The sequence below is a fragment of the Ranitomeya imitator genome, chromosome 2 (genome assembly GCF_032444005.1).
Source record: "Ranitomeya imitator isolate aRanImi1 chromosome 2, aRanImi1.pri, whole genome shotgun sequence".
Taxonomy (NCBI): Eukaryota; Metazoa; Chordata; class Amphibia; order Anura; family Dendrobatidae; genus Ranitomeya; species Ranitomeya imitator.
Window position 1 is genome coordinate 233,751,433 of NC_091283.1, and position 12,355 is coordinate 233,763,787.

Here is a 12,355-nt window from a genome sequence, read left to right on the forward strand (position 1 = left end):
AGGATTACATTTACGGTTGGGAATAGGGTTGGGGTTGGGATTAAGGTTAGGGGTGTGTCAGGGTTAGAGGTGTGGTTAGGGTTACCGTTGGGATTAGGGTTAGGGGTGTGTTTGGATTAGGGTTTCAGTTATAATTGGGGGGTTTCCACTGTTTAGGCACATCAGGGGCTCTCCAAACGCAACATGGCGTCCGATCTCAATTCCAGCCAATTCTGCGTTGAAAAAGTAAAACAGTGCTCCTTCCCTTCCGAGCTCTCCCGTGCGCCCAAACAGGGGTTTACCCCAACATATGGGGTATCAGCGTACTCAGGACAAATTGGACAACAACTTTTGGGGTCCAATTTCTCCTGTTACCCTTGGGAAAATACAAAACTGGGGGCTAAAAAATAATTTTTGTGGGAAAAAAAGATTTTTTATTTTCACGGCTCTGCGTTATAAACTGTACTGAAACACTTGGGGGCTCAAAGTTCTCACAACACATCTAGATAAGTTCCTTGGGGGGTCTAGTTTCCAATATGGGGTCACTTGGGGGTTTCTACTGTTTAGGTACATTAGGGGCTCTGCAAACGCAATGTGACACCTGCAGACCATTCCATCTAAGTCTGCATTCCAAACGGTGCTCCTTCCCTTCCGAGCCCTCCCATGCGCCCAAAAGGTGGTTTCCCCCCACATATGGGGTATCAGCGTACTCAGGACAAATTGGACAACAACTTTTGGGGTCCAATTTCTCCTGTTACCCATGGGAAAATACAAAACTGCGGGCTAAAAAATAATTTTTGTGGGAAAAAATGTTTGTTTTATTTTTACGGCCCTGCATTATAAACTTCTATCACTAACCACTTCCCTAGGCCTCTCACAGCTCTCAACCTCTGAAACACACAAAGACGGTAACACCCTGGACTTGGTCTTTGCCCGGCTCTGTTCAATCTCTTACCTAGATAACTCACCACTTCCCCTCTCTGACCACAACATTCTCTCCTTCACACTCACAACTCCTCGCCCACCCCAGCACCCTCCTACCTACCACACATTCAGAGATCTATATGCCATTAACCCTCATACACTTTCAGACTCCATGTCCTGATCTGGCTGTACATCACTACAATGACACTCTTAGAAGGTCTTCCCCCACCCTGCTGCAGACGCCACACAGCCGTCATTCAAGTCTTCTCGGTGCCGGGCACCGCCTCAGCGCTGTTTTGAAATCATCCGGCGCCTGTGCTCTTTTGTCATGCCTGGGGCAGGCGCAGTGAGCGCTGCCCGTCTGACCTCATATGTAGTGACGGCTGTGTGGCGTGTGCAGCAGGGGGGGAAAGACCTGCCTCCAGGACTGAAGACAGGTATTTTGGACAAATTACAAAACGCATTATTTCTGCATTTACAGCACCAATAACTAAAAGAGCCACCTTGTCAGAATGCAGCATTACTGCTGCACAAGGTGGCTCTTTTAGTTTCAAACGCCTGGGGGGGTGACAGGTTCCCTTTAACTACGGTTCGTTATTCTCTTACTCAGCAATAACATAAACCGAAATGTTGGTTCGAGTCACCTGTGCTTTTATACTTGCATGACTACTATTAAACAGTCCTAGAATGTTCTTGAAAGTTCTAAAAGTTTCTAGATAATTCTGGAAAATTGTAGAAACCTCTGCACAATTCTAGCAGTTCAAGAATATTCTAGAAGACTACTCAGTATTGAATAAGAATCGAGATTTTTACCGAAAACAGAAAAATTTCAAAATGTCATTGTCTTGATCACAGAAGCAAAGTTTTTGTGGAACAACAACTATTTTCTATTTGTTTTAGGGTTAGGAAAACACACTGTCTACCCAGGAAAACAAATAATTGTTACATAGTGTAATTAAAGTGTTTTTTTTACATAGCTTGCCATTTTTATGGACAGTTTAAGTAGAAATGTTCAAAAATATGAAACTCAAGGATGTTTTAATAAAAAATAATTGTTTTTTATCTTAGCAGATGACTGTACCAGGAGATCAGAGGGACAGCTGACATCCTCAGTTTTTAAATCTGATGATTTTGAGATCGTACAAGATACAGCTGAAGTGAATGCCATTACTCCAGATATATCATCATCCATTCACAGCAAAGATCTGTCATCTGATCCTATGAAACAGGTCCCATCTTCTGATTCATTACTGACTACTAAGGAAAATCAAAGTCACAAAAGAGGCATTAAAAAACAAACTGCTCCTAAAGCAAATAAGTCATTTTCCTGTTCAAAATGTGGGAAATGTTTTAAATGGAAATCAGATATGGTTTGTCACCATAGAACTCACAAAGGGGAGAAGCCTTTTTCCTGTTCAGAATGTGGAAAATATTTTATCCAGAAATCTGATTTGGTTAATCACCATAGAACTCACACGGGGGAGAAGCCTTTTTCCTGTTCAGAATGCGGTAAATGTTTTAAGTGGAAATCAGATTTGGTTAATCACCAAAGCACTCACACGGGGGAGAAGCCTTTTTCCTGTTCAGAATGTGGGAAATGTTTTAAACGGAAAGTGCTTCTTGTTAGCCATCAGAGAACGCACACAGAGGAGAAGCCTTTTTCATGTTCAGAATGTGGGAAATATTTTAAATGGAAAACAAATCTTAATCAACATCAGAGAACCCACACAGGGGAGAAGCCTTTTTCCTGTTCAGAATGTGGGAAATGTTTTGCACATAAATTACTGCTTGTTAAACACCATAGAACTCACACAGGGGTGAAGCCTTTTTCATGTTCAGAATGTGGAAAATGTTTTCGCCAGAAATCAGAATTGGCTACTCACGAGAGAACTCACACAGGGGAGAAGCCTTTTTCCTGTTCAGAATGTGGGAAATGTTTTAACAAGAAATTTGATTTGGTTAATCACCATAGAACCCACACAGGAGAGAAGCCTTTTTCCTGTTCAGAATGTGGGAAATGTTTTACCCTCAAAGGGGCTCTTGTTAGACACCAAAGAACCCACACAGGGGAGAAGCTTTTTTCCTGTTCAGAATGTGGAAAATGTTTTAACAAGAAATTTGATTTGGTTAATCACCATAGAACCCACACAGGAGAGAAGCCTTTTTCCTGTTCAGAATGTGGGAAATGTTTTACCCTCAAAGAGCATCTTGTTAGACACCAAAGAACCCACACAGGGAAGAAGCCTTTTTCCTGTTCAGAATGTGGAAAATGTTTTAACCAGGAAAGGCAAATTGTTCAGCACCAGAGAATTCACACAGGGGAGAAGCCTTTTTCCTGTTCAGAATGTGGGAAATGTTTTCACCAGAAATGGCAAATTGTTCAGCACCAGAGAACTCACACGGGGGAGAAGCCTTTTTCCTGTTCAGAATGTGGGAAATGTTTTATCCAGAAATCATATTTGGTTAGTCACCAGAGAACTCACACAGGGGAGAAGCCTTTTTCCTGTTCAGAATGTGGGAAATGTTTTAAACAGAAAGTGCTTCTTGTTAGCCATCAGAGCAGTCACACAGAGGAGAAGCATTTTTCATGTTCAGAATGTGGGAAATATTTTAAATGGAAAACAAATCTTAATCAACATCAGAAAACCCACACAGAGGAGAAGCCTTTTTCCTGTTCAGAATGTGGGAAATGTTTTATCCAGAAATCATATTTGCTAAGTCACCTGAGAACTCACACAGGGGAGAAGCCTTTTTCCTGTTCAGAATGTGGGAAACGTTTTAACCGGAAAGCGCATCTTGTTAGTCACCAGAAAACTCACACAGGGGAGAAGCCTTTTTCCTGTCCAGAATGTGGGAAATGTTTTAAATCGAAAGCGCTTCTTGTTAGACATCAGTGCAGTCACACAGAGGAGAAGCCTTTTACATTTTCTTAATGTGGGAAATATTTTACTTGGAAATCAACTGTTAATAAACATCAGAGGCGTATCATGGGGGAAGTGTGTTTTATGTTCGTAATGTTGGAATAGTTTTAACCACAATTGAATCTTCTGAAATGGGTTGTCTCTTGTCATTCCTCATGTTTGCCGACAAAAGGATAAAACTAAACTTTATTAATTCCAAATGTAAAACTATTTCCCATAATTCACCCCCTGAAGGTTAGTCAGTAGGTAACTAATAGAAAAAGCATTTACACCAGAGTGCAGTATATAGTGTAAGGCTGTGGCCTCTGTTACAGCTAGGGGGCGCTGTTTGTTCTCCCCAGGTTGTGCATGCAGACGGATTAAGTCCATAGGTGTGCATGAGAGTCACGGATTTCCGGTCCAGTTTTTCCATGCGGCTGAAGGCCACAGGTTTGTGTGTGTTTAAAAGCCCTGCAGTAAGAGGTATGAGAGTGCGAGATGCACGTCAGTGTCAGTCTGGTGTGTGCAGACAGAGACCTGCAGAGTGCTGGCTGAGTGCATGGAGGCGCAGGTCAGTGGAGCCAGCACCCAGGGCAGCTGAATAGCCTGGCACCTGTAGTGTATACAGTGATGCAAGTCGTCCATGGTGACTGGTCTCGGATGTGGACAGTCTTGTGCCCTGAGGTAGATGTCCTGTGCCCGAAAGAGGACTAGCATGTGTAACGATTGCAAACAAGTGGATATGGTGCCCGGCTGCTATCCGGAGGATATCCTGGACTGTGTACGACTGTGTGAGTAAAGAGACTGTGATACATTGATGCAGGACACCCACGGGAACTAGTCAGAGGGGGCTGGCGTGTGTAGTGTCTGCAACATATGAGGCTGTGTGTATGGAGACTAATATGGCGTGCGGTCGCCCAGGGAAATTGGACAAGTGAAGTCTGGCCTGTTTAGGGACCGCAATCTAAAGCCATATGATATGTATTGCTATAAACTGAATACTGATAATATACACTGAAGTTATATGCATTTATGTGAATTGGACTTTAGTACTATGAGTAAACACATTAAAAGAGACTTTTGTGTTTGAACTTTGTGGGTCACTGCCTCTTCACTGCGTATAATGCTACTACAATCTTACAATAGGGTGATGTGACACATACACACTCGCTAAGCCTCTCATTTCTACGAGTTTCATAGTCCTCAACAAAGGCGACACATCAGGAGACTATTTAATATTGAACTATATTCAAGCGAGACTAGACAAAAAAAAAACTAAAATTATGTATCATGTTATCTCAAACAGTCAGAAAACCAGCCACATATTGGCAGATCCCAGACCTCAAACTATATACTTCGTAAGTTTATAAGCCACTCCGGTGTCAGGAATAGATAGTATGTGAAAATACAGTATAATTCTTGTGTTTTTCTCCTATAGGGACAGCCCTAGTTTGGTATTGTAACAGCTGTTAATTAGTAGTGCAGACAAATTGTCCTAGACTAAACTCCGTTTTCAGACGGCCCAATATGTACCACTCAGGGAAAACTTACCTGCTCCAAAGATCAATAGCAGCTTCTAACTAATGGCCATGCTGCGGTCTGTCCAGGAATGAGTGCAATATCGTTATAAAGACTGGGGATGTGAGCAATCATAATGTCTGGAAGATCGGTGCCATTATTTAGTGTGAATATGGAGATTATCTCTGAAAGTTAAGTGGTCCCTGAGTGGTATATACTGTACAGTGGCGTAGGAAGGGGCGTGCGGGGGGGGGGGGCGGTCCGCCCCGGGCGGCAAAATGCGGGGGGCGGCCGGCGCTGCAGGAGGAGAAAGAGGAAGAAAAAAAAAAAAAAGACGCCCCTTTAAATCTTCGGGCGGCGCCGTCCGCCGCCACGACCAGGCTCCCCCCACCCCCGGGCCCCCGCTCTAATACTCACCTCTCCTGGTTCCTGCGGCAGCTACAGCGTCCTCTGACTCTGCGACATCTCAGAGCAGAGGGCGCGATAACGTCACTACTGTGCGCGCCGCTCAGCCTCTCTGTCCTGAGCGTCGCAGAGCCGGAGAGACGCTGACTGCACCGGACCTGCGCTAGGAACGGGAGAGGTGAGGATTTTACTTCTTTTTTTTTTTCTTTATGTCTGACTCTGGGGGCAATGCTGGACACACTGGGGCAATACTGGAGACCATGGGGCAGATTGCTGGACACACCGGGGCAATACTGGAGACCATGGGGCAGATTGCTGGACACACCGGGGCAATACTGGAGACCATGGGGCAGATTGCTGGACACGCCGGGGCAATACTGGAGACCATGGGGCAGATTGCTGGACACGCCGGGGCAATACTGGAGACCATGGGGCAGAATGCTGGACACACTGGGGCAATACTGGAGACCATGGGGCAGATTGCTGGACACACTGGGGCAATACTGGAGACCATGGGGCAGAATGCTGGACACACTGGGGCAATACTGGAGACCATGGGGCAGAATGCTGGACACACTGGGGCAATACAGGAGACCATGGGGCAGATTGCTGGACACACTGGGGCAATACTGGAGACCATGGGGCAGAATGCTGGACACACCGGGGCAATACTGGAGACCATGGGGCAGAATGCTGGACACACTGGGGCAATACAGGAGACCATGGGGCAGATTGCTGGACACACTGGGGCAATACTGGAGACCCTGGGGCAGATTTCTGGACACATTGAGGCAATGCTGGAGACCCTGGGGCAGACTTCTGGACACACTGGGGCAGATTTCTGGACATACTGGGGCAATGCTGGAGACCCTGGGGCAGATTTCTGGACACACTGGGGCAATGCTGGACACTGGGGTAATATGCTGGACACACTGGGGGTAATATGCTGGACACACTGGGGGTAATATGCTGGACACACTGGGGCAGATTGCTGGACAACATGGGGGTAATATGCTGGACACACTGGGGCAGATTGCTGGACACACTGGCGGCAGGACTTGAGGCATGGGCAGAATGTAGATACGGGGCATGATTGGAGACACGGGGCAGGATTGGATCATGGGGCTGGACGGATACGATGGAGGCTGGTGGGGCAGGATGGGGAGATCATATGGGGTAGAATGGATACTCATAAGGGCAGGATGTGAGAACATATGGCTGGAGCCAGGAATGAGATAAACGGGGCCAGGGTGGGGAATAGTGTTATTAAGGGATATTATTACTGCAGTGATGTATTTATTTTATTTTTTGAGTATACTGTTTTAAATGGGGAGGCGGTCCTGTTACTGTGCAGAGTGACACTGTCGCCTTTTTTTCTTCATGTGATGTAATGTAGAAGTTGTGAAAAATTAAGTAATGTGTTCTGCAAGCGGAGCTCGAGATAACTGTGTTATTTCCTGCAGAAACGAGTCCTGGCTGGAAGGAATGATGGCGGTCTGTGCTGGATGAAAGATGAAGGACTTCACCTAGAGACGTCACTGGTGAGTCAGTGTTACCTATACACTGACACTATACACTGTATACTATATACAGCGGTCCTGTGTACAATGTCACCAGTGATCACTGTATTATCTATACATTATATACAGAGTTCCTGTGTATAATACCACCAGTGATCTCTGTATTACCTCTACACAGACACTGCATACTAAGTACAGATCTCCTGTGAATACTGGCACTTATGGTGATAGTATTGTGGTTTTTTTTTTTTATTACTGATCAGTATTGTAGTATTCAGTCACTATGTGGTGGTAATATGTGGTCTGGAAATGGTGTTGTGGTATTTGTCCCTTGTATGTAGTATTATTCGGTCACTATGTGGTCTGGTCATGGTGTGGTGGTATTAAGTCACAGGTTTGGCATGTGGGGGTGACACCATTAGGCCCAGTTTAAGTTCTACAAAACAGGAAAACCATTTTTGGTAACCTTTGTGTGTATTGAGCCGGGGGGCGGGGGCGCCAAACTCGGGAACAGCCCCGGGCGGCAAAAGCTCTAGCTACGCCTCTGATACTGTATTTTCACATACTATCTATTCCTGACACTGGAGTGGTGTATAAACTTACGAAGTATATAGTTTGAGGTCTGGGATCTGCCAATATGTGGCTGGTTTTCTGACTGTTTCTGATAACATGATACATGATTTTAGTTTTTTTTGTTTGGTCTCGCTTGAATAGAGTTCAATATTAAATAGTCTCCTGATGAGTCGCCTTTGGTGAGGACGATGAAACCCGTAGAAATGAGAGGCTTGGAGAGTGAGTGTGTATACGTCACCTCACCCTATATTCTGAACTGTAGGTACAATTTTTTTTTATTAGTCACCTACTGACTAAACCTCAGGGAGTGAATTGTGGGTATAGTTGTAAATTTGGAATTAATAAAGTTTTATCCTTTCTAATCCATGGATCATTTCATATATAATTATATCTTATTGGAATTTTTTATCTCAGTGAACTCATTCCTCATGTTTGACCTCACTAAAATATAAACACTCATACTCCGCTGGCGGCCGGCTCCACTTCAGCGGGGTCGAGACTCACTGTCCCGGGGCTTATGTGAGGTTGTTACATCACACAAGCCCTGCACCCGATCAGCGGCAGCTTCACTGCTCCTTCCTTCGGACGTATTAAACATGAACAGGAAGCCAGGGCCGCGGCTGCTCTCTGCCTCATGATGGTTGATTTGTCCGAAGGTGGGGACAGTGACGTCAGCGCTGATTGGGCACAGGGATCACATGACGTAAAACCTCAGAAGAGCCCCAAGAACACAAGCGCCAACACCAGTGAAACGGCGCCACCATGGAGGATTTTATGAGGATTTATATTTTAATAGGACCAAACATGAGGAATGAGAAGGGCTTGTCCAACTAGTTGTCAACCTTTATAAACATCAAAAATCCTACCCAGGGAAAAGTACCGTAATTATACCTAGAGTGTGAGAAATGAATTACAGGAAAATCGTATTTTGTTAACCTTCAAAAATAACTCAGACGGGGAGAACCTATATATATTATTGACGAATTGTACAAAACATGATGCGCGCGGCGTTCAAGATGAGAATATTATATGGGAGTTTTATAGGATAAACCAAATACCAACAGAAAATAAATGATCCAAAACAAACATCAGTAAAAATAACTCTTCTTTATTAGGTAAAGTATAAAAGAATTGCGCCATTTTCCAATACCCGTCGCATTTCCATTAAAGGTGCTTGACATTAGACTGTCGTTGATACGATTTTTCAGGGTTGTCCCTATAGAACATCCAGCAGTAATCTGCTATCATTGAGTCATTCCAAAAACCCTCGCAGCGGTGTTTCATTACTTTAATGTCCTGGTGAAACAGTTTGCCTTGTTCATCGCTTACATCCTCAAGATTTTGGGGGCAGAAATCTAAATGTGAATGCAAAAAGTGCATTTTCAGAGACCTGCGACATCCAAGACACTGGTATGCATTTAGCAGTTCCTCAACACCTCCAACGTATTCTGGAGAATTTTTTTTTCTATGAAGTTTTCACAGATCCACTTGAAGCTTTTCCAAGATCTCAGTTCCTTATCATTTAGAGTTCCTTCAAACACATCATCTCTCTGATCTGAGGACCAACAGATGCCCCTTCCTTCAGTTTTGCTGGTGAAATGCTGGAGAATTTCTGTGAAATGTACTGGAACCCTTGTGATTTTGTCTTTGCCGTGGCTTTCACAAAGTTTTTAATCAATCGCAACTTTATATGTAGTGAAGGAAGAAAGATTTTTGTTGGATCAACCAAAGGATTATTCTGAACATCGTCTCTACCTGGATCATAGATGTTTCTCTGTCCCCAATCACGATGAACATAATGCTCTACTGTATTTCTACTGTCCTATAAATCTTCTTACATATTCACCCTTGTGTATATATTAATTTCTAACAGCTTACCAAAAAATAAACCCCTAATAAAATATAACCTTTAATATTGAATCTTTAACATACATAGGCAAAAAATCCCAAAAATTAGTCCCCCTCGCTGAAAGTGCCTCAATAAACCGGGCTGAGAGATAATAGAGAGAAAAAAAATGATAAATCTACTATACTCTCTAGCTAGTAAATAATGATATTAAGATACTAGAAAACGACCTCCACCAGTAATATCTATAATATAACGCTGGGAGCGTCACTCTGTCCGAAGCCTTTATAGACTGCGCAAGCGCCGGCGCAGTCTTGTCCCCACAGAGTTACCCTCCCAGGAGATCGCGGTATGCGTAAACACTGAACGCACACCGCGATCTCCAACAGAGAAGCAGGGACGCGCCAGGAGGGTAAGTGTTATGGACCTGGTGGTTAGGAGCACCCGGAACGACCTGATGGTTAAACTCACACAGGACAAGCTCTGGGAAGTGGGAGCTCTGCTGACTGCAACCCCTAATCCTATCACACAACTAGAAATAGCCGTGGAGCGTACCTAACACTGCCTAGACGCCTCTTCACAGCCTAAGAGCTAACTAGCCCTAGAGATAGAAAATAAAGCCTACCTTGCCTCAGAGAAATTCCCCAAAGGAAAAGGCAACCCCCCACATATATTGACTGTGAGTTAAGATGAAAGTCACAAACACAGAAATGAAACAGGTTTCAGCAAAGGGAGGCCAGACTTACTAAACAGACTGAGGATAGGAAAGGTATCTTTGCGGTCAGCACAAACAACTACAAAAAGACCACGCAGAGTGTGCAAAAAGACCTCCGCACCGACTTACGGTGCGGAGGTGCCACTCTGCATTCCAGAGCTTCCAGCTAGCAAGGCAAAATCATGATAGCAAGCTGGACAAGGAAACAAAGAACAAATAATTAACTAGCAGGGACTTAGCTTCTGCTGGAGTAGACAGGTCACCAGAAAGATCCAAGAGCGAACTGAACCAGTACAAGAACATTGACAGCTGGCATGGAGTAACGATCTGAGTGGAGTTAAATAGAGCAGCCAGCCAAATAATAAACTACGTCACCTGTGGAAGGAACCTCAGAAGCAGCAGCTCCACTCACAGCCACCAGAGGGAGTCCATGGACAGAACTCGCCAAAGTACCATTCATGACCACAGGAGGGAGTTCGATAACAGAATTCACAACAGTACCCCCCCCCCCCCTTGAGGAGGGGTCACCGAACCCTCACCAGAGCCCCCAGGCCGATCAGGACGAGCCAAATGAAAGGCACGAACTAGATCGGCAGCATGAACATCAGAGGCAAAAACCCAGGAACTATCCTCCTGACCATAACCCTTCCACTTGACCAGGTACTGGAGTTTCCGTCTCGAAATACGAGAATCCAAAATCTTCTCCACCACATACTCCAACTCCCCCTCGACCAACACCGGGGCAGGAGAATCAACGGAGGGAACCATAGGCGCCACGTATCTCCGCAATAACGACCTATGGAACACATTATGGATGGCAAAATAAGCTGGAAGGGCCAAACGAAAAGACACAGGATTGAGAACTTCAGAAATCTTATACGGACCAATGAAACGAGGCTTAAACTTAGGAGAGGAAACCTTCATAGGAACATAACGAGACGACAACCAAACCAAATCCCCAACACAAAGTCGGGGACCAACACAGCGCCGGCGGTTAGCGAAACGTTGAGCCTTCTCCTGGGACAATGTCAAATTGTCCACCACATGAGTCCAAATCTGCTGCAACCTGTCCACCACAGTATCCACACCAGGACAGTCCAAAGGCTCAACCTGCCCTGAAGAGAAACGAGGATGGAAACCAGAATTACAGAAAAAAGGCGAAACCAAAGTAGCCGAGCTTGCCCGATTATTAAGGGCGAACTCAGCCAAAGGCAAGAAGGACACCCAATCATCCTGATCAGCAGAAACAAAGCATCTCAGATATGTTTCCAAAGTCTGATTAGTTCGTTCGGTTTGGCCATTTGTCTGAGGATGGAAAGCCGAAGAAAAAGACAAATCAATGCCCATCTTAGCACAAAAGGCCGCCAAAACCTCGAAACAAACTGGGAACCTTTGTCCGAGACGATGTTCTCCGAAATGCCATGCAAACGAACCACATGCTGGAAAAACAATGGCACCAAATCAGAGGAGGAAGGCAATTTAGACAAGGGTACCAAATGGACCATCTTAGAGAAGCGATCACAAACCACCCAAATGACCGACATCCTTTGAGAGACAGGGAGATCTGAAATAAAATCCATGGAAATATGCGTCCAGGGCCTCTTCGGCACCGGCAAGGGCAAAAGCAACCCACTGGCACGAGAACAGCAGGGCTTAGCCCGAGCACAAGTCCCACAGGACTGCACAAAAGAACGCACATCCCGTGACAACGAAGGCCACCAAAAGGATCTAGCCACCAAATCTCTGGTACCAAAGATTCCAGGATGACCAGCCAACACCGAACAATGAACCTCAGAGATAACTCTACTAGTCCATCTATCAGGGACAAACAGTTTCTCCGCTGGACAACGGTCAGGTCTAATAGCCTGAAACTTCTGCAGCACCCGCCGCAAATCAGGGGAGATGGCAGACAAAATTACCCCCTCTTTGAGAATACCCGCCGGCTCAGGAACCCCCGTAGAGTCAGGCACAAAAC

At 45.0% G+C, this 12,355-nt stretch overlaps 1 protein-coding gene across 1 annotated transcript in view; it reads left to right on the forward strand.

Moving 5' to 3' along the window:
- Positions 1–4,892, forward strand: part of LOC138662803 (zinc finger protein 84-like) — a 79,191-nt gene extending 74,299 nt beyond the window's left edge. Inside the window, exon 13 of the mRNA XM_069748758.1 lies at positions 1,972–4,892. Coding sequence (XP_069604859.1) covers positions 1,972–3,836 — 1,865 coding nt within the window. The 3' untranslated portion in view covers positions 3,837–4,892. The remainder of the gene's footprint in view (positions 1–1,971) is intronic.
- The last annotated feature ends 7,463 nt before the right edge of the window (positions 4,893–12,355 follow it).